Source organism: Numenius arquata, chromosome 3, assembly GCF_964106895.1.
Source record: "Numenius arquata chromosome 3, bNumArq3.hap1.1, whole genome shotgun sequence".
NCBI lineage: Eukaryota > Metazoa > Chordata > Aves > Charadriiformes > Scolopacidae > Numenius > Numenius arquata.
In genome coordinates, this window is record NC_133578.1 from 6,486,015 (window position 1) to 6,509,652 (window position 23,638).

Consider the following 23,638-nt stretch of genomic DNA (forward strand, 5'->3'; position numbering starts at 1 on the left):
AACCCAAATTTCTCCAGGATCACCTCCTACCACCGACCCTGCCGGTCCGTGCCGTTCTCACCCCCGGTGTGTGTGTGTGTGTGTGTGTGTGTGGGTGTGTTGCCGGGTGTGTAAATCAGAGCAGCTGCAGCCAGAGCAGCTGCGGGGACACATGCTCTCTGCCGATTGCTTGGCGTGTGGGTGGGTGGATGAGTGTGGTTTGTGTCTAGCTGGAGGGCTTCCCTCTTGGAAATTCTGGGATTAATGACACGTTAAGCCCTTTCCAAGAAAGTGGATTGAAAAGAACGAAAGCAAGCAAAAAAAAAAAAAAAAAAAAAAAAAGAAATTGAAAGAGGCAGGCAGGCTGATGGCTTTTCCTGCAAAGTTTAGTACTTCAAAAGTTAACTTCTAAGCAACTGCAGATGCATGGATAAAACCTGTATCTTGGACAATATGCAGCAGCCCTTTCCTTTCCATCAGCATCTCCAACTTGTTGCCTACCTCTGTTGGATTCCCCTGTTGGCCATTAGCACTGAGTCAGCTCCATTAGGTAAGGATCTTGTACTTTTTAATTATTTGATAGTCATTTGGGGGATAGAGTTCATGTATATTTAAAACTGAGATGATCTTGTTTACATTTACTTTTTAATGTGGGTTAGAGTGATAGAGGGCTATTATTAGAGTCTCCAAAACAGAATGGAAGTAAGGTGAAAATAAACATTTTCTAAGGTAATGAAGAAGGTCACAGTGCAAGCTGCTTACAGCACACAGTGTTTATTGTCCATTAGAGGACGTTGACTTTTCTTTTCTTTTTTGGTTTATTTTCTTTTTTTAAAAAGAAAGAAATTATAAATCTCTGAAGATTCTTACTTCCTACTAGAAAAAAAAATCAAGTGATTTAAAGTATATTCATAAGATTTTCCCATAAATGGAATATATGAAATGAACCATAAAAGAAGAAAAGGCTCTAAAATAAGAATCTATTCCTTTAGGAAAGAAGTATATACACCATATATAAGAGCAACGTTATAGATTAGTTAATTACACATATAATAATACACAGCTATACAGTCTTTGGCAATAAAAAGTTCATGAGTAATTTTTCTACTACTGTACACATTAAATGCAAGGCTTGTTTCACTCTAGCATAGAGTTTGAAGAGGGCATAGATTTTACATATGTAGCTTGTTTATACAGCTTTATTAATCTACTGAAGGAATACATTGAAAATCATGTTAGATATTATTCAACTAGTGAAAACAGAGTTAATAAAATGAAAAAAAAAAAACCAAAAAACAGCTGAGAAAAGCAGTAGGACCAGAGCATAGTGCTGTGAGTGATTATGGATACAGCTTTGGCAAACTCTGTGGAGGCAACTCCCCCCTTAATGGAAATATGTTGCAATATTTTGCAAAATTTAATTTCAGTGGAGTTTCAACTAGTCTTAAAAGTGATTGTCAGCCGGCACTCATTAGCTCTATGAAGATAAAACAATTTAAAGCACTCTTCATTTGAATATCAAAGGGTCACCCAGGAAGGTTTGCGGGACTAAACACAAGGCAAATGACCTTATCGCCTTTATCTTCAAACAATGCCTTTAATTTCTAAAACCTTTTGAAGGGTTGCCAGTTTTATGGAGTGTAGCAGTTACTTATCTGATAGAACAAGCTTTTCATCAAGGGGAAATGACCTTTTAACTCCTAGTAACTAAGTAACTGTATTTTCCACTGTATTTTTGTTGCTGAATGTAATATATATAGACATATATAGAGACATATTTATTATACTGGGATCACAAAACAAGAATTAAGAAATAGCTTGCTGTCTCTTAGGTGATGTGGAAGGATTCTAAAGACTTGTTGGTTTGTTTTTTTCTTATAGTGTGAACTTGAAGTAAATGAAACTGCTCAAAAAAGTTTACATTCTGACAGATTGTGTTGTGACATTATAAGGATATTAACAGAACCATATGCTGTTTACTTCTGTACTCTGAGTATAACAAATTTACTAATCCCATAAGAATTTAACTGTGAATAAGGAACGTCTGACCAAACAGCTTTTTGCAGATGCCTCATTAAGAGGGAGAAGATGAAAAAGTCCTTTAAAGACCAAGGAAGAACTTTTTCTTCTTCTGCAGTCATATTTTAGGGAACAAAGTTACCAGTGATGGAGGCTATTCTCGTTATTTGGGGTTTTTACATCATTTCCTGTGACTAAGAAATACGAAGTGGTTACCAATAACGTCTGTAGATGCCCTCTGGTAGAAGATTAAGGAAAGCATCAGGGACAAAAGCAACTCAGTGAGTCATTGGTGTGGGAGGGATGACAGAACACCGAGCTTGTCAGACTTTTCTCAGACGAAAATCTGTAAAGAAGTCAATCAAAAGAAAAAAACGACAGATACTTTTTTCTTTCTTTCTTTTTTTTTTTTTTTTTTACAGAGGTGTTTTAGACAAATGTATTTATCTTAAAATAGATAGTTGCTTGTAACATCACCATTGAGATGGAATTGCTCCCCATCCCCTCTGGAGCCTTTTCATAACATGCATTGAAAATATTTTTAATTTGGATATGAGCTTCCTGCAAAGGCACTTGAAGCTCATGAAATCCACAGGAGCATCACTATAAGGTGTTACATATACAGTAAAATCAGACACAATTAATTGTTTACAAGTTTACTCTTCTGGATTTTCATCAACTCTGAAACACATAAGAAAAAGTTGCAGCATATCCTGAGGTGAGGAAAGAGGAGGAGAGAGAAAATGATCCGAGGGAAGGCTGGGTGCCAGCCAGCGGGACAAGACAGTGCATTCTCAAATGATCAGAATGATCTGATTTGATTTAAGAAAGTAAATGAGACTAGTCTAGCATGACAAAAATTACTCAGTATGTCTCGCAATTTTATAAACCCTGGTCTTGCTTTCACCAGAAGAATTAAATGAAAATCTGAGTATGTAATCTGCTTTATGTACTACCCACAAGCAACCCACGATCTCACTTGTGAGCTTCTGCTGTGAAATCTGAGTGCCATGGACTTGCCATGCTTAAAGCAAAAATCTGCCGGAGCTGAGAAAACCTATTTCCATGAGTATTTCAAAAGGTATAATTCAGACTGTTCAGGAGCTTTCCTACCTGCTTCATGCCCCTACTGCAGATGACCCACCTGTTCCTTGGTCAGACCTCAACCGTGCCACCCAGGTCCCCAGCAAACCCCGCGGAGCCCCAGGGCTCCTGCCGCTCTCTGGGTCCCCAAGCACAGGAGTGGTGCAGACACCCCCAGGGAAGATCCAGGGTGTCTGGCCTGGAAAGAGCTTGCAGGGACCGAGCTCTCGGGCCATGAGTGGGTTTGGCCAGGGACATTCCCGTGACTTTAGAAATTGCGCTGGGGTTGTTCTGGCTCCATGTCTTTGCTCTGTGGAAAGCACAACAGACACTTACTGCACGGTGCAAGCAAAAAATACCCTGCTGAATGTGTTCCTGCAGAAGTAAACCCAAGGCTCCCTGGCTATGGCAAATACACAGTAACAACTGCCAAAGGAAGAGGATCAACGTTTACAGCATGTTTCTTTCCCATTATTATTTTTAACTACCAAAAGCAGTTGACAGATTAATATTTTATTTCCCTTTTATTTCAGTTTTTGTCAACATCAAGTAACCCCATTGGCCCCATTGTCTGGAATTAATCCAGTTTGTATTGTTTGAACTAAGAGTGAAATCTGACCTTATCTGATTACGTGCAGTCAAAGTGAAGCCGGTAGCAGGGGCTGTACAGTGATTTCTGTTTGCTGATAACTGTTTTGCTTCTCTCTTTTTTTTATCTGAAAGACCACTGGGTTATCCTTGCTGCAGGAATAGTTCTTTCATAAGGAAGGCAAAATCGGGCAGTTCGGGGATGAGGGAACCTCTTTCACCTTACAGTGAATGTACTTGTGACTCTCCTGAGCAGCATCAGGATGTCACTACTGCATTTTAGGGCTTCGAAATCTGGTAGGGAAATAACTTTAGCTCACACATTTGTCTTCCAATCTTCTGAAGAAAATTAATAGTTGTTTTCAAAGTTGTACAGGCTTACAAAATACATTTGGTGTGAGAGGGCTGCCTTTCTACTGCAGCTCTCAAGGATTTACCTATTTCCCCTTGACCTGCCAAATGTGTACACTGTTTAAATTCCTTAACAGCTATTTATTACTCTATGCTGTACTAAAATTGAGGATCATTTTATTAGACACTGTTCATAACAGTATAGGACACTCAGGACCAAAATGTTTGCTTTAATGGTCCAGTTCCTCAAAGTTATTTTGTCTCCAAATGCCAAATCCGAAGAAGTATTGTGTACATCTAACTTCCTTTGCAATCGATAGGAGCTGCAAGTAGTCAAGACAAATCAGTGTTTGTTCCTAAATTGACAAGACAAATTGCTGTGGAGAGGAGGCATCATCATTCTGTTTTACAGATGGGATGGAGACGTGAAGTGGCTCAAGGTCATGCAGAAAATCCTTTGGTGGAGCTGAGATTTGTACCAAGGCCTCATGAGTCACAACCCAGCACCATGAACTGCAACACAACTCATAACTGAAGCAAAAGCCGATATAGTAACTAGGAGGGTAATAAAAATGCTGAACCTTTCTCCATCTTCCTTGTAAACTCTGAAGTGAAATGGCTACACACACGTACTCAAGGGAACACAAAGTATTCTTGGTGGGTTTTAGGCTGCTTAACATATTTTAGAGGACTGAAACTTGAAATTTCACTCAGATCCCCTTTGTTTTCAGTCAGGAAAGCATCCAATGACTTTCAAAATGCTGTATATACTTTATCATACGAATTTAGTTGAAGAAAAGAAGGAAAAGTCTTTCCTGCACTAGACCACTTCTGCAGCCTAATAGTACATTTCTGCCTTCGGAAATGGCTCTTTCATTCCAATATATTTCCTCCAATTTTTTTTGTGAACTAGACTTGCTGCTTCAAAAAGCTGAGAATATTGTGAGAAGTATCATTTTGTGTATTTTAACTGGGTTTGTACTGTACTCCTTTGAATAGTTTGTTGGGAAAAGTACTCAAGGCAGCCAGATTACTGGTTCATCTGATATTGTCTATAAATTTTTTTCCTTGGATATTTGTAGGCTTTTTCTGACTTTTTGGTTACTTTCTTCCTGGATGAAGCATTTTTCTCGTCACCTCACAGATGGAGGTTTAGTGTTGGACATAGTTGATGCGCAGTCCACTACAAAAATGGATATTGTGTTTAATGCCTGGTTGGCAGCATATATTGCTCGTTTAATGATTCTTACATTTTCTTCAAAGTAGTTTATTTTACCTTCAGTTATGACCTTTATTAATTTCATTGTGGCAGCTACACTACGTGTTTTGCCCTAAGTAGAAATTATTTATAGTAAAAATCTGAAAAAAAAGTGGATTAGTCTGAAAAATATTTTTCATCTGACTTCGATACACCAGTAAAACCATGTGTTAGTGCATACAATTGTTTGTACAGCTTTTCTGGAAAGAGGTTTGTGTGTTAAGCTCTTAGGAGATTTACTTAATGAATGTATGTACTCATTTGCTTCTTTCTGACACACATTATTTTGATTATTCTGACGTCTATTACTTTGATTGGTGTGTTCACACTGCATGGCATCCACAGGGAGCCGCAAGGGAATATTCTACATATTGAAAGGAAAAAAAATTGATTGCCTAATATAGTTGAGGGATTGTAGTAGTCTGCTCCACTCCTTTTGCTGGTTTTATATTAATTTGTCGATTGAGAGCAAGTTTGTCTTATTCCCCTATTTTGTTCACAAAGCAGCTTCCATGAGCTGGGTAGCAATTTATCTACATACCATGATAATGTAATGCATCTCCTGTGGTAGCTGGAACATTTTACAACTCAACTGTCCCTTGACAGCTTTGTGTGTTGACAGTTTCTGTAAATGGTCCCTCATGTGGTGTCTTGCTATTGCCTCATCAGCTCAGTAGCTCTTGCACTTTCCATGAACTGGTGGATACCCCAAATTTTCCTCCTCCTTATGCCAATAAGAAAAGGCGTATCATTTCCCATTCCAGGCTCACAGTCTTACTTTCTCTTCATTTTTTTTAAAAGTTTTGTTTTTAAAAAGTTATGTTTAATTTGTCTCAGAAGACAAAAGCCACTCAGAAGAAGTGGAAAATATCTAGAAGACAATACAGAGACAAAGGGATTCTCAAAGTTTCTGAATTAATAGCTCTATAATGTGTTTGATGGTAAATATGGAGAATGACTTGGGATCTGAACTAAACCATTCCTTAACAGAAAGGAGCCTGTATTGTCAGCTCCTGCTTGCTTCTCATCTCAGCTTAAAATTATATTTTTCTGATGTTTGACTGTCATGCAAACTTTTCATGGAATTTTATCTCAGTGATTTTCTACAGACCTATGTAAAGACGAAAGGGAGGTAAAACTCAGTCACTAGCCTTTTTAATAGCTAAGTTAATGGTTTTTAATTCATAACTTAATAATTAAAAATTTCTTTAGAAATAGCATTATTAGACCTCACTGCATTAGACAGATATGTTATTTGTTGATCTGGTCCAGCTACCAGAACTTGCAGATTTGCAAACATCTTTCAGAGATTATTTTTAATAGTCTTCTTTGTCCCTTTCCTCCAATTATTTACTTTATAATCAACTATGGGTATGCTATAAAATTAGTTGACTGTGACTCAGCCTCCCTCAATAACACAGCATAGATACTTTGATTCACTCAGGCTACCTTATCATCAGCTCTGTTGTTTTCTTAATGGGCTAGAGAAAAAAATATATAAAAATTCACAGAGCCATTTGCTCTGTTCTTTTATTAGATGTTAAGATTAGAGCTAGCAACAAAGACGCAAACAAGGGAAAATCTAATTAATTCCTTGTTTCTCTTTTGCAAGAAATACAAGGAAACTGAAGAGGAGACTATTTCTTACCCCAATGTACTTGCAACTCATTCTTCAAGTTCTAAAATACATGGACATTTCATTTTCTGTATACATATAAAGCAGAAAAAAAATAAAGGTAAAAGAAGCCTGTGCTTCTCTTTTAGCTAGCCCATAACTACCCCAGAAGTTGGTTATTTTTCCAACAGAAAATCTTAAGTGTCAGTGGAACTTAACCACCCACACCCCTTAACATTCCTGAAGCATTTGGGCTCCTTTTCTCCTATAATATCCTTTAAAAGTCTCACTCATAATTGTTGAACATAGGAATCCTCAGGTTCAAATAGTTTTTGGTCCTTTGCCTGGACTAGTTACTGCAATTGATCCTGTCAAAAGAATCCCTAATAAACCTCTGTGAACAGTTACACTGGGAAAGCTGGAGTAGCTTGTAGCATTCCTGGTCCGGAGCAAAGATGCATTTTGTTCATCCTCCACTCCCTGCATGGGGGTACTCATGTGGGTACCCCCTGCCTTGCCCAATGGGTCATCATCTGCCGAAACGGCAGCAGGCAGGACTCGCTTATGCCTCCCAGCACAGCACTGGTACCATCCTGCCCACTGCAACACACCTCACAAGGGAAAAAAATCTGATACTTCCTTAAGATCTCATAATCAAAGACTACAGCCATGTGGAAGGACTTGGACTCAGATGTGGAGGGCTGAAGTTTGACTTAATCCTTGTCCCTAGCGTGCGCTTGCATGAGGGCATTAGGCTTAAAGATATTGATGTACTTCAGGATAGCTGGATTCAAGTTGCAGACTATGATCCCAGCACAAGCTGTACATCTCCCAGAGGAATTTTACAACTATTTTCTCTTCTTGACATGATTACTGCCTTGCAATACAAATAGCTTTGACATAAATCATAAATCTACTACCCACCCCCATTCTTTCACTACTTCTTCCTTTTTCGTGTTTTCCCAATAACTCATAATTTAGTCACGAAAATCAACCACAGTTATTCCTGCTGCGTCATAATGTCTGTTATCTGCTCACATTTCTTGCTCTGTCTGCTATTACCTATACTCCTTGCATGGGTGTGTAGAAACTTTCTCTCATTAATACACTCCTGACAATATTATTCATCTACTGTTTCAAAACAGCTTCATCTTCTGTCTTAGGTCTGAGCTCACAGGTTGCCTCGTGAGAATACCAAACATCCTCATTAAGCGCTGGTGGGATGCAAGGGGACCTGGTGAGCCAAGCCTGATCAGCCCCACACAGCTCCCAGGGACCCCGGCACAGAAGCACTCACAAGGTCAAAAAATTGTGCTGGAGGGAACTTCTTTACCACTCAGAAAGGTTGGCAGCAGAGACACTAAATAGTACCTGTGTATATAATGTTTAGATGGGAAACAAGCTGTCTTCCAAAGTCTGGGGGTTTTTTTGTGGTGGTATTGGATTTTATTTTTTGAAGACCCTTGAAGCAGACAACTTTATTCCGGCTTCTTTTAATCAGGCATGCTGAGAAATCCTTCCCTGGTAGTGAAGCACAGCCTTTCTGAAGGACCCTTTGGTGAGGTTCTCAGATTTAAAACCTTACAGCTGGTCAGCACACGTGGATAAGGTATGCCTTTGACAACCTCAACGTGTCTTCATACTTGCGTTGCTTTCAGTGCAGCTAAATTGAATGTAAAACTAAAACATTGTAATCCTGTAAAAGGTAGCACAGATGGCCACATGCATACATAAGCATAGGAAACACCATTTTGGCCACCTCTGTTCTCACTGCTTCATGTAATTATTGCTAAAATTAGTGCTGTAGAAATGCTGCAAGAATAATTATGACAGTCACAAAAAATACACCGTACAAATCCACCCATTAAGCAGGATTTTTGCCTCTGAATTCCATCAGGGGCTCGTTGCTCCTATAGCCCAGCTCTGCTCTGTGATTATCTGCATAACAGTTTATAGACTATATGACTTCCCAAAGATAACCTACTTCAGCTTGAGTAACTGCTGTTAATCCACAAAGGAAGGGTTTTTTTCTGTCTGATTGCTTTACCAATTGAAAACAATTAAAAATTTGCTTCCCCACTGAGACAAAACTAGGAAAAACCCAAACGGCTAACTGATAGCCTGATATTTTGTTAATCACTTCTGACAGGAAAGATGTTGTGTTTTAGGATACAGGAGCTGGATCAATCTCTTCTGTCACAGACAAGTGCCCTCGGAACCGGTCTATCGATTATGCCGGAGAGAATATCTTTAGATCTCTTATTTGAACTGTTTCACTTTCTATTAGTAATTAAATACATCTCGGAATAAAGGCTTCAGTGTCAGCCTCCCATGTGTTTGCCTACTGTAAAGGTGTAAATAACTGTGATGGGCAGAAGGTTAATTCATTCTGTTGCATAATGTGTATTTGTTATTTTTAAAAAAATCAAAATAATTCTAGTATAGAGGTAGACAGCTTGATCATTCAAGTGATCAATACATGGTTTTTTGGTTGAAACCATATGCCCAAGTCCATGAGCCTCCAAATTACTCCTTTCCTAAGAGGAAACCTGTACCAAAATAAAAAAAAAAAAAGTACAGGTCTTCTCAAAACTTGCACATTTCTATGAAAAGTTTCATTAACAGCATATAAAATAATCAACACTTAGAATTCCTGACCAGCTCTAACCCAAGCATACATTTTTTTAGAAGAATGAACAAGGTAAATAAATGGGGCAGTAAATTTTAATATTAGTAATGATACTTGTTAACAAGTCGCCAAGAACACAGAAAGAAGTGATTTATGTTCATTTGTGCTTATGAAGCAATGTTCTAACACACTGATTTTCAACTGTTTTTTTTTAATCAAAGGTCCTTTTCTGCAAAAAGCAAGCCACGGAGTATCCTGTATCCCCTATTGTTTTATCCTTAAGAGGGGGCATAAGGGAATTGAATATTTTGCATGAAGAAAACAAGATAAAGTGAACTTAATTTTTGCTTTGCAAAAATCATAATTTTACTGAAAGCAAAAGGCTCGTTGATTTGGGAGGCTCTGATGAGGACCCTGGAGCTGGTGGCAGCAGGTACCCGCTGGCACACTGCAGGCAGCTAAGTGGGAATATACTTGAGTAAATTCTGTGTATGAAGGGCTGGGGGCTGCTGTGCTATTTGTTACATGAACTAAAATCTGATGTCTTAAGAGCCCTTATAGCTTAAACAATATTTCAGCCTATAAAATATGCCTGGAAACACCCATTTTCTAATATCAGAGGGCTTGAGCAGGGACAGATGAGGCTCCCCACCCCGGTCCCCCATCCAGTCCCTGCAGCTGGGGGAGAGACAGGCTGTGCTGGGTCTTGCTCCATACCCATATCTAATAGCTTCTTCGAGGCCACAGGATTATTCCTGCTCCTTAAAGCCACCTTAATTTCCTAAAGTGTTGTCTAGTGCTAAAGTGCGCTGTTAAGCTGCTGCCATGTTTTTCCATTCTGGTAGAAATTATTGTTCTATATAGTTTGATTTTAAGAGTGCATTCTGGCATCCATTTGGGGAAAAGGCACTATATAAAAGCAAAATCAATACAAGGGACAGTTATATTTCCTGAGCTTTTTCATTAGCTATAAAATATATACATTCAAGAAGGAAGGGGGAAACAATGTCAATTTTACCTATACTTGAAGGAGGAGAAGATAAAGCACAGAAGAATATGCATGAATGTGCACCGGCAGGAGTATGAACTATGCAGCTTTGCTGGGCACAGGCATATCTTTGCTCTTACTACATCTAAACACTCCTGCAAGACACTGGCCTCTCCTGTGACAGGCATCAAACCACTAGGAAAATACAGAAATATACGTATTTTAGTAAATGAGGTGTTTCTTGTTCTCAGTTTTCATTAAAGTCAAACTGACCGCTGGCTGAGTACTCACAGGGAAACTTTGCCTTTGCTCAGCACTATGAATAGAAGAGCAATAAAATAGTGCTGAGCCAAATTCTTCCTTAAGTCTGCACTGAACTCCACCCATGCTTTCTTTGTTCCTTTCTCCCAAAGTATACCAAAATATTCTTCTCTCTACCTGAGCAGGCTGTCCTTTCAAGCATCCTTGGATAAACCTCTCATCATCTCATGCAATATATTTTCTAAGGTTTGCAAGCATAGAGCTGTAACAAATTCTGAAAAACTGTAATCTATATTTCTACAATTATAAACTTAAAGATATTGCAGTGAATTTTTACCAAAACCAAATCATTACTGCTTTGTTTAAGCCCAGTTGAAAAATTAAAATTCATACTGCTATACTACCCAGTATTCTAACACAGGTTACTAAACCATAAGAGCAAGCTTCTTATTTTAGTTTGGAGTAAAATTTCAAATCACAGTGTCTTTTCAGTATCAGCATGCAATTATGTGAGCAAGAAATTGCACACAAGCCTTTTTTTGTCTTTTTAACACAGACCTTCTATAATGACATTTTCATTAGTAGGAAATACCTGTCGTCTGTAGAAAAATAATTTGTCTTGGTTTTTGAAAACTAAATTATCCCCTTTAAAAGATTAGCTGAAAAACACTATATAAATTTATAAGCATTCCAGATTAAATACAAAGTTTTGCTTCTTTCTGGTGACCCCTAGTGATCTATTTTGTGAGAGAGTTCGAGTGAATCCAACAAGTTATTTATTTCTGAAACTCAGATAAGGAATCTGGAAGATTTTATCAATGTGATTTTGCCACTAGCCCATAATTCAGGGAACTGGGAAATAAGGCCCAGAAAACTTATCAGTGTGTGACTGTTAATTTGAAACCCAAGTGAAGCTGCAAAGGAACGTGCGAGCTGACAGTAACAGACAGCACCGAACAGCAGAAGAGCATTTGTAGGAGAGCCGCTGCCTAAAATCAGTCTCTTGGGTTTCATACACGACTTACACTACGTGGTTACCCTCAAGAAGCTTTACGTCTATCTTCCCAGGTTTTTCTTTTTGCCTTATGCTCCCAGATTTGTTATTCACAGAAACTCCCATCCTGTTTTGGCTTCTCTGAGGGCTCTCAGTGAGTTAAGATAGTGAAGCAAACCAGAGTTGGGCTGCAAAACTAGGGAAAAAGTAGCCATTAAGTGGAATGTCATTTTTATTATCACAGATATCTGGCATATAGTTCAAAACTTATTTCAAACCCATTTCATGAAGGTGCATCCGAAAGATGTCTCTCTCCCTGTTTGCACAGCCATTATATTATATGGCTGCGAGGCGTAGCTTGTTGAACATGTAATTTCATCATGAGAGAGTGCTCCTTGCTGTGCATACACGTCTGCATTATAGGAAAGGTTTGGATCAAAAAGAACAAGCCTCCAGCTAGCACTGCACTGACAGTATGTCTCGTACAAATATGAGACATTTGTCCACCCGATTCATTCCTCTTGACTTAATAATTGTAAAATGAGCTTTAGCAAGATGTTTTGGTGCGATTGTGCCATCGGTCACTGTGCTGAGACTCTGCTTTCCTCCCACCCTGCCCAGAGCCCACCTCAACCCAACATCTGCTGTTTCCAGTCTCCAGCTCCTGCTCAATCTTCTGGGCCACGGCTGGAGTTTGGACATTTTGCCTCCCCCAGCACCCTTCTTCCAGAGGGAAGGGGTAGGAAAGCATTTCTTGCTTCATCTCTAATTGTAGGAACAAGGTAGAACTATACATTTTTAGCAGTGCTTTTACACATCTCAGTATCCTACTCAAACAGTTGAGTTTTGGTTTGATAGCAAATGAAATGGAAGAGTGTGTCTAATTTCTTACACTCATGATATGGACCCTGTAATACCACGTTAAATTCAAGGCAGTTTGTGCTGTCCAACTCCGTGGATTTTCACTGGGAATATACCAGTCATACGGAGAGCAGTTCGGCTCATTTTTGCTTTGTAACAGCTGTCCTTAAACCCATTTTCATTAATAAAACATCGAGACCAGCCTTACATAGATTCCTGTCATAGATTCTTGTCATAGATTCCTGTTGCGTATTTTTTCATTGCTTCTCTCCAATCAAACTATTGGAAAAAAAAAACATTCACCATCTGAACATTTTGGTTGTTAATGTGAGGAAAGACAGGAAAATTTCCCGTCTGTTTTTATACCAGAAAGATTTATCACAGCTTGCTAAATTCTGGAGTGATTAAGCCATAGTAAAGACATAACTAAAACAAGTATTTGATTTCTGGCTTTTGAAGTTTTACACTTGGTTCAAGAACATGTTTTGATTTTGAACGTGATAATATTTCTTCAGTCTAATACAAATATTGCTCTCCTTCCACAACTGGTCATAATGAAGTCAATAAAATATACACACAAGAAATGCAAGCAGCATTTGGCTCAATATAAAGATTGATAATGTAACTACCTAAAAAAAAAATGCTTTTTATCATCATAAGTCTCTCCTGTTTTTTTTATAGTTTTCATTGAGCAAAACAATCCATCATACTTGAACTTCACGCACGCTCCTGAAGCCAGCAGTTAGTACAAGTCAATTTTTAATTATGATATTTTTATAAAACCTACAATTTATTTCCTGATTTTGTAAAACACTTAAAACAGCAAGTCATCGATATAAATTATGTAAATCTCAAGTGACCCCAAAGTCATTAATCTGACTGAATTTCACAGAGAAACATAATATAGCAATAACCCACGAGCTCCGCGTCTGACACCAGACAGCAGCAAAGATGGCTACAGCAGTGAGGAACAATGGGAAATCATGGTTTTGTTCTAGACTAGTGTGATTTTTAACCTTTTAAATACATTTCCCATTGTGTTCAGAATAGCTGTTGCAGCCTCACATTTAGGGACAAAAGAAAATGGGTCTGTTAACTCTGGAAAAAGAGAATAAAATGTTGTCATCTATAGCGCCATGCAAAGAGTAACAAACCCCTACTCCAAAACATTGAGCTTTACAGTCAGCCTGCCTGTGAACTTGTCCTCATCTTTTTCCTACAGAAAACCACAGCAAATCCTGTTGTCAGCAGAAGAAGGAAATCTGCCTGGGAGGACCGAGAGCAATGGTGGTCCTTTGGTAGCAGTGGCCTCGTGCCAGTTTCCATCAGTCCTTTCTGCTTTGAAGTAAACACAAAGAAGTCTATCGTGCCAAACCCCTTCCCCATGGCTCTTTGCTGCTACAGCCCGAAGGCTGCAGAGCCACTCGGGAGGTGTTTCCCCCAACCTATAGGAAGCACAAACTCCCCTGTCTCCTTTCCATCTCTCATTACTGCTCCTTCCCTGGGGTCAGCCCTCGGCGAGGGCTCCTGCAGCCTGTGGGGCAATCTCATCTCTCCAGACCCGACACCTGTTTCTCTCAGTTAAGCCAGTTTGTGTGTGCTTGGTTTAAAGCCTTTTTTTTAATTTATTTTTTATTTTCCAGCTGTTCTGCCTTTTGGTGGCCATCTCAGTCCTTTCCAGCTGCTATCTCTTTAGGCACAGCTGTGCTGGCTCCATCCTCATCTGCTGGCAGCAGCCTTCTTCCTTCGCTTCATTTGTGTCCATGGACATTGCCTGTATCCTTGTGGACTTAATGCTATTAAAATCCCATTGAAGTATGTAAAGGATGAGAAGATGGCACAGGGATGAATAAGGTTGTGTTTGGGTTTTGTTTTGTTTTTTGTTTTTGTTTTTGTTTTTGCTTCTGCACAGGAGAGACAGTCACAGGATTTAACTTGTATTCTACACTTAGAATACTTCATGAGTCTCAAGTAGGACATGGTTATTGTCCGGCTCTCAGTCTACATGAACTAACATCAGCCAAGTTCCTGTAGACCAAAAAGAAGAGGAATTATTTGATGGCAAAATATCCTGCCTGGTAGACCTTTCCAGCTTCTCCTGCTTTTCTACACCCTTTCTTTCACTTTATGAAAGTTTATGGAGGAGACTGGCAGGTGAGAGGTGGCAACTGCAGCATTTTAGGATATTTGCTAAAATGTAGTGGCAGAGTAGAGCAAGATGGCTTAAAAAAATCCAATTATGTTTTTACCTTTCCTAGGGGACAACTCCCATGTACTCCATTCTGTCTTCAGCATTTGAAATGGTTTCTCTTCCTATTTACAGAGTAAGATATACAGTCTGTACTTCAGTTCATATTTTTTGAACTTCAGATGCTCTTGTCCATATTAAAACGTCTTACAGGCAAATGCATATTCCTATTTATACTTCTTATATTAACCCAGTTACACAGTGGCAATAAAATTCCATAATAAGAAATAAGAGCTCTCATTGCACATTCACAAAGCCCTCCAAAGAACAGAGGAAGAACAGACCGTAAGTCTCATAAATCCAGCTTAATTTATGCACAGTGAGAGTCTACAAATCAGACATTTTTATATTCTGAGATATTTATGATAAGATGGTGAATATATTAAAAACAACCCCAACAATAATTCAATAATTGATGATAAAATAACAAAATAGATAATAATTTTCAAAAAATTTTTATCAAAAAGTGAAATATTATAAACAATAATGTGGCCTGTAAGCATTAAATCAAATTTTTAGTGGATGAGGGCAAGGATAGCATTTCAAAACTTTCAGAGCTTTCTGATCCCCTGAACTAGAACCTTCCAGCTTTGCTGCTTCAGTAGCTGCAGTAAAATGCAGATATTTTCCTTCATCAAATATAGTCAAGTAACTTGGTGGGGTGGGGTGCATGCGCCATACTCATTTTCAGTCTCTGGAAGGTTTTTCAGGTGTTACATCCACAAAAGAAAGGGGATGGTCTGCTGGAGCTGTCAGTCCAGCCAGTGTGGTTGGAGTATCTTTGGCTTTCTGCACGCTACACAGAGGACTTGTTTTGGTCACGTCCAGGTTCCGAGAAGATATACTTGAAAGAGGATTTGGAAAATACAAACCTGCAGAGCTCTTTCAGCTCCATTATAAAAGCCCCTCCTATACGAACCCTGTCATTGGTCTTGCCCAGTCCAAGACCCCTTGCAGTTGAGGCAGCGCTGCATCAAATACATCTTAGAAATAGATATTTTGCTTGAGTTGCCTAGACCTTTATCTTTCAGTAGGTAGAAATTCCCTGTTTTCGACCCTAAATATGTTCGTGGATGATGGTCCCAAAGTGGATGTTCTCACAACAACGTTCTCCCTTAGCCTTCAGAGTTCCCTTCCCCTTAGATATGTACCAGCAACATGACACACACCCTCAGCCTCCCTTTTGCTAGGCTAAGCAAATTAGTTTTAATCTCTACTTACAAAGCAAGCTCTTCGTTCCCCTGATTATCCTAATAGCCATTCCCTCTGCTTGCAGAAATCTGAACATGTACGCAGGGATCCAAATGAGGTCTATACAGTAGCATTAATTTAACTGTAGCTTTACTGTATTTTCAGCACTGAAAGTAGCTTTTCACATTACAGCGGAAACAGTCACCTTGTGATCAGATAGTATATCCTTCTTTTATTGACCCAATTCTATTGTTCATTCTCAGGCTTGCTAATGTATTGCTCTGCCCTGGAAGTATTCAGGCCTCATTTGTATGTGAGCGGGGCTTAAAAGGGTTTTTTGAGATAATTCTAGATAACATTATACAAGATGTAGGCATACTCAATTCAATAGTATTTGTTAGAGAAAGGAGGAAAACGAACGTGCAGCAACAAAGGAAATTCTGTGACTCAGCTAGAAAAGTAAAAAGCAGGAATCCAGTAAACATCAGTCTTTTGAGATAATAGCTTTCACCGTTCAGCTATTCTTCACCAGTTCCTTATCTAAAGCCTCTGTGGCACACGCTGATGAGAGAGCGTTTGACCTGCAGAGCCTCACAGGGGAAAGGGATGTACACTCTGGGCCCACTTTTCAGCCCCTTAACAATTATGAATGCTTTTAGTTGATCGTATAGATTAGAAATCAAGCAAACAGGACTTTCCTACCTGGAATCGAGGTTCTGATTTACAATATTTCTGCTTATGGAACCTCTTTCTCCTGTTTAAAATTGGTCAAGTGTGTGTCAAGGTCAATTCCCTCCGAGGATACAGCAGCCAACAACGCAAAATTTGTGCTTGCATGATTTTTGTGTGATTACAAAGTTCTCTTGCTGCTCTCAGGAATTCCCACACAACCGATCATTTCTGCCTTGCTCTTTCCCATTTAAGTGGCTGTGAAACACTCCAAAAATGTAAATGCAAATGCAGATCAGCCCGCTTCCCGCCTGACAGCAACTTGTGAAAACCGATGGTGAATCTCTTCATAGCTCTGCCTTTTTATTTGCTGGGCATCCTAGTGAGTCTGTCTTTCTCTAGGAAAGATAAGGCATCCAGCCTGGTTTGTTAAAAGTCAGCCTGGTGAGGAACGTGCAGCACATCCAAAGTCCACGTGTCTTTCCTGCCTCCCCCTCCCAAAAGAACATGCCATCTACATGTCTAGGAGGGACACAATCCTTCATGTAGTCACAGAGGGCTTTTATAAAAATGCTGCATGGGGCCTGAAGAAGCAGGACAGCAATCGCATGGCCCGGATGGCCGCAGCCAATGGTCCCCTGCCCTCTGCTGTGCGTGAAATGCAGGAAGGTCAACATGTCTACATTTTGCTTGGAATCACGTGGCCTTTTTCTAGAGTGGAAGGAACAAGTACTTGGATACTGATTTTATCTAAGAACTGTAGGAGAAGATTACTTGTTGCCGTTTGGTGTCTGTAGAGGGCCACGGTCTTGCTCTCACTCAGCCCAATGACGCACTGGTGTTCACATTTTATTTCAGTCTTCAGCAAAGATTCACAATTAACATAAAGAGGGTAATACAGAAACAAATACATGAGTATTTGACTTGAAGAGGCAGATGAATAAAACTAAATAAGCGTCAACTGTTAGATCATGGCACTTAATGTGTTTTTGGAAACAGGAGAGGGAAGTTTTAATTGCAGAAAGATTTTGAGATCACTGAGATCACTTCCATCTGATGCTCATGACTGTGGTTTCCCAGCTCTCAAACCCCAGAATTTACAGGCAGGCTCAGCACCCGTTTTGCTTGGATCACTTCTTGTGAGCAGTAATGAAACAGCCAAAAGCCCAGGTGGCTCTCCTGGAAATGTACATTTCAGAGCCTTGAGACCTGATCCTGCAGCTGCCAGCTTCACCCTGAGAAAACCATTAGCAGCTGGCTTCACATCTAGAAAAAGAAAATGAAATATGCTGCATTTTCATGGCCATCAATCAGCAGATGCAGTGCCAGAAAAGCTTCATAATGATGTAGAAATTACCAATTGACTTTGCAAAAAAAAAAAAAAAAAAAGTGTTCTTTTCAGGAGAGAAACACGTAGGCTAAAAACCAACAGATGATCTCAGCGTCCACTTGTGTGCATGGGGTAGCCATCCCTTTCTTATTCGGACAGGAGGGGACTGAGACAAGAAAGCTCCTTCCCTGGCAGAGGCAGAAGGGCTCACCCCCATACCTAAGGGTGCCAGTGGGAGCAGGAAGCATTTCTCAGCACCATTCTGTGCTACCTCCATGGAGCCGTGGCAGCGGGCTCGTCGCCAGCCTTACGGGCTTAGATGAGTGACTGTGCTTGCCTTGCTGAGGTTTCTGTTATTCTTACTGAGAAGAAAGTTCTGCGAGCAGAAGACCTTAAAATGAAAAATAAAGCTGGAAACCTTAAGAGTTACAAAGCGGATGCAAGCAGACACGGTGGGGAGCAAGACAAAAGTATTAATGAACAAAATGTTACTTTTGAGGTTTGGTTGCTTTTTTTCTTAATGTTCTGCAAAATGACTGAAAGCTATCAGCGGCATCGCTGCTCTTAAATGTTGTATTTCCAAAGATTTGTCCGCATGTGCCCCTTTTTATTATCTTTACTGACTTCCTGACAGAGATACTGAAATGTCTGGCACGACTCACGCTGTGAGCAATCCTTTTGTGAGAACTGAATGAAAACAGGCTGATAACAAGGGCAATTTCATTAAAAAAAAAAAAAAAAAGAAAAACAACCAGGTGACTGGTTACATGGGACGTTATTGAAATTATGCATGTAGAAGTCTAACACTATCATATTGTTTTAGATCATGTTTTCATGGCGCAGGAGAAAGTATCGTTGTCAGCTCAGTGGAGAAAGGTTGGAGATGATTGAAGTAAAACAGCAGGAGGAGGCTGATATGATTAAGTCACATAGCCAACTGCCCGTGTATAACACAGTAATGGAGGTGAAAGTAGAGGGCAAACTAAAATTAAGTCGAAAGGACACGGGAGACAAAAGGCTACACATATCGGACAAGGAGAGGATGTACAATGAGCTGATTCGTACAGCAGGCAGAGTGCAAAATTTTCATGCCCTGTATTTAGATATTTCCTGTTAATATTGATGCAAATGCTGTCCTAACTAGTGCTGGAATGGACAGCCTGTTTAGCAAGCATGCATGGAGAGAGGCATGTTTAATTAATTTTACAGTTTTGGGCAATGAGGTCAGATGACAGCCTGTGAGTAAAATCCCCAGCAGCCAGATTGGAGAACGGGAGAAAAAAAAAAAAAAAAAAAAAAAAAAAGGAGTATTTGGGGGAAAACTAGGGTCAGCTCTGGACCCACTCTGGTGATTGTTCACACTTCTTCAGCAGAAAATAATTTCTTAATTTGGCTACATGCCACCAGGGAAGAATCATTTTTGTAGGAAATCTTGGTTCCTATAAAGACAACATAGTCTACTTTAAATTGTTCCCTCTGGGTAGAAGGATGCTAGATACAAGTCACAAAACAACTGCTCATATGAGCCATAGGGCAACCAGGGTATCAGCGCTGTAGTGCTCTCCAAGGAAGAAATGATCCATAAAAAGTCATTAGAAACTTCTGCAGTTTGGTGCAGAGGCTGCTGTGGGTCACATAATGTCAGGTTGCCATTTGGTCCCCAGCAATCTCAAGCAAATATGTTGGGGGAAGAAAGCTTGCGAACATCACTTTTTGCTAGTCATCTTCATGGTGCTATTTCAGTTTTTTGCGGCACTGTTTCAGCGTGAGGCCTGAGTTCACTTCGGAATAATTCTCACTGACCATTTACATCATTGCCTGCGCTCACAAAGAGCTGTGCAAGTCACAGTTGCCATCTCCGAACGTTTCCAGAAGACAGCAAGACTGCCTGCCTGGTACAATCACGCAGCCATCAGACACTAGATTTCACCTTCCACCTATGGACACACAAAGTTGTGATGGGAAGCACTCACAAGCCAAGAAACCCCAGAACTAAGGCTGTTTGCCTTAATTTGCTCCTTGTGCTTGCAAATTCTAATCCAGTCTCTGTGGCATGACCACCACTGGTGTGCTCAAGGACTGGCACTTCCTTCAGTACCCAGGGTAGATGGCACTCCATTCCCTAGTGGTGAGCCAATTTTTCATGTCATTTTTGTTTGTGAGCACGTGGCTTTAACGTGCGTATGCCACAAAGTAGCAGAAAACCATCTTAGAAGTGCCATTCATTTCCTGATAGGCTTTTTCCTTCTTTATTATAGTAACTAGGAGCTTAATGTGCTGCCATTAATTTACTTTCACAGCCTTTCTGGGGTGAAGGGCAAATATTATTAATGTTATCAAGGCAAAGGAAAGTAGTGTGTGTCCATTAACAGGGAAGGAGAGCAGGTAAAATGACATAGGGAATACAGATGCATTCAAAGTCTTTGTTGCTTCAGTCTTCTCAGAGAAATTTAATTACAATCAGATATTTAGCACAGTTAATTTCAAGACACTAATAGGCACACAAGGCACAAGAAGAAGAGAAACAACTAAAAATGGATATATCCAGGTTGTCAGTTACTGCTGAATCCACCTTGAGTGATACCCAAATCATTATTTGAATCATTAAAAATTATCTTCAAATGTTTATGGAGAACCTCTGAGATCCAAAGAAGGCAAAGACAGAAGCCCAAATTCAGTACTTAACACCAAAAAGTGAAGAAAGTATGATTTGAGAACCTACAAAATAACCAGACTACCTTCAGCACAGGTTCCTATTGACTCACAACTTGCAGAGTTAGTATGAAAAATTAACAATAATTTTTTTTTACTGAGGGTAGTGCACATAAAGCACAGCAACTCATTAGACCTGTGCACTTGGACTTGAGAGGCCACAGCTGGAGTCTCATGTCTAATTTTGATCATCAGACTTAAATAAAGCTGGACAAATTAGGGGCAGTTCAAAAAGAGAATGGCAAAGTTAACAAGGGGCCTGGAAATGTGACCTGCAAGGAAAGTTGAAAGAAACAGGCTTACCTTAGAGAAGAGAGCATGGAAGGGGGTTGCATTTAGTCTTCAAACATGGGGAGTAGAGAAAACAGCTGTTGGCTGTTCCCCAAATCCAGGAATGGCAGAGGAAGAGGAACACCAGCTTGACCTTTCCAGAGGGGAAGGCTGGACATTTTATAACCATGAGAGGGTTAAGTGGAGGGACACCTTGTCTCGGGAGATCGGAATCCACAAAACCATCTTCACCTGGAGCTGAGAAGGGGATAGGCAAACCCCACAGGTGGGTGGCCTAGCAGTATTAAATCCTACCTCAGGAAAGGGCAAAATAAGATGATGGGAAAGAACTAATTGCACTATGTGAGCCACCTTCCTTCTCTGACAGTGTTGCTGAGTAAAAGGCAAGCATGAGGTGTGGTGTATCCTGACTTCACCAGCATCTTCAGGCCAACGAGTTAATGGTTTCAGAGACAGGGAAATGGGGCTGAAAGTGTCTCAACTGCCGAGGTCTCTGATCTCTGAACCCAGAGCTGCCCAAGAGGGAGCCAGGCACGGAGCCTCTCTCCCCTTCCATGAAAAGTACAGAGACTTTTTTTCACTCTTTCACACTGAAATGAAACAAAACCCCTTTGAAATGTTTAGTAAAAGCACTTAGAAAGAAAGGGAAAGGGAGAAAGATCCTCTCCTCCACCCCTTCTCCCCATCACCGATCCCCTGATAGCCATCAGCCCAGGAGATAACAGCACTAATTTGGGAAGTTTTGCTGAGGCAGACTCAGGGCAGAGCCCAAGCCTCTCATTTTGTGGTCTCTCATGTGCTTTGATTATTCCAAAACACAGAGCTTCCTCCCTCTCCTTTTCTCCTTTTCTTTTTTTTTTTTCCTGCAGCAGTTCCATACTAAAAATCACACAATAACTTCAATGGAAAAACACACTTCTGTGAAAATCTCAGCTGTGGCAAGTCAACACTTTCCAACAGAAAAATTTTTCATCAGAAAGCTCGCAGCCAGCTCCAACATCGAGATTTCAGTAGCAGCTAGGTTTTAAGTGCCTCGTATTTCTGCATATCAGGGTCGTCAGTCAGGCACCCAGAAAACAAAGAGCATAAAAGTAATGATCACCTCTGACACAGCTGGAGTGACTTATCCGGCGTGACACGGGCCCCCGTGGCAGCCATATCAATCACCTCCCCAGGGCAGTGTTCTCGGAGTATTTTTTTTTCTCTGAAACGTCAATACTAGCTAACATTTTTTAAACACTGTCATCCATTTCAGCCAATCTTATTCTTCATAATTTTAGTCTCTTTCTATTGGGAAATTTGGAGTTTATTTCATAGTATGAGGCATCAAGAGAACAACTGCATCAAGGAACAACATCCTTTCCCTTGTTGCTTATATTTGTTTACCTGAAATATGTGCAGTAGCAGAATATATATCTCCACACAAGCAAGAGAGTGAGTAACAGTTCTGATGTGCCACCACATACTAAGCATCTCTTAGATATGCTAAAAAGTTTAACATTCAAAATCTCTGCATGAAGAGAGATCAGATTTTTAGGTAGTTTGATCTTGCTACCCAACCTTCTACTTATTTTTTTCCTCCTTCATAACATTTGGATTATTTAGATAAAATCTTAATGGGTAAAGCTACTGCTTTTCTAGCTTATCCATGCAATTACCTTAACTCATTTCTATGCAATAATCTCACAAAGAGCTTATACTTTTCACTTTTATCAGCCAAAAAGCATACTGGAATTAACATATGGTATCTCACTCTATTCACTTTATACTGATTCCAAATACTCAGGGGCAAGTTGTTAGCAGGCAGAGAGTAAAACAAGCATGTAACATCCATGCCAAGCTCCAAATAGACAAGGGTGTGAACAAGCTCCCCCTTGCTGTTGAGCAGCAGGGGACTGCTCGGAGCCCTCTCCCCAGAGGGACCCTGCAGATATTCCCCTGCAGCATCACCTGAGGCCCGCAGCAAAGGAATTTGCAAAGTTTATAGGGAATTTCTGGGAACTGCTCAGAAAGATGAGTTCTGCTTCAAACCAATACGCTGCTAAGAGCACAGACCAAGCAACAGTAGCGTCTCTAAAGTTCACAAATGTTATCCCACGTGTGGAAAATGGGATAGCGTGTAATCCCCTGGTGTGTGCTGGTGGATGTGGGTGGATTACATCACCTTCCCCAGTCCTTTCCTGCCCTGTTTGCTTTGGCTTTCTGTTGCATTGCCCACTCCTTGCTCCTGGCCCGGGCTAGACGTCAGGACAACAGGGACAGGCAGTCTGTTTCCCCCAATGTATTTCTTTCTCCTTCTAACAGGGTTTTGTCTCATAGACAGGGTTTTTTAACCCTGTCAGTGTAGGAGGGGCTAACTCAGCTGTAGTGTTCATTTTACTTGGGCCAGAAGAAATGATTAATGGTTTTGTTTATTCTCTTTAGTCTGAGTGTTGTTTGTTTACAGCTCCAACTCCTACTTGGTCTGGCAGAAAAAAAATCAACTCTTATTTTAGCTATTATACATAAATATACCTATCTTAAAAAAAGGCTGAAAAGTAGACTCTTCCACTGTCACCACAGATATGGTAT

At 40.1% G+C, this 23,638-nt stretch overlaps 1 protein-coding gene across 1 annotated transcript in view; it reads left to right on the top strand.

Annotated features, from left to right (window-relative positions):
• The first annotated feature begins 432 nt into the window (after positions 1-432).
• Positions 433-23,638, top strand: part of LOC141463281 (von Willebrand factor D and EGF domain-containing protein-like) — a 180,962-nt gene continuing 157,756 nt past the window's right edge. The window contains exon 1 of the mRNA XM_074145613.1: positions 433-529. Coding sequence (XP_074001714.1) covers positions 433-529 — 97 coding nt within the window. The remainder of the gene's footprint in view (positions 530-23,638) is intronic.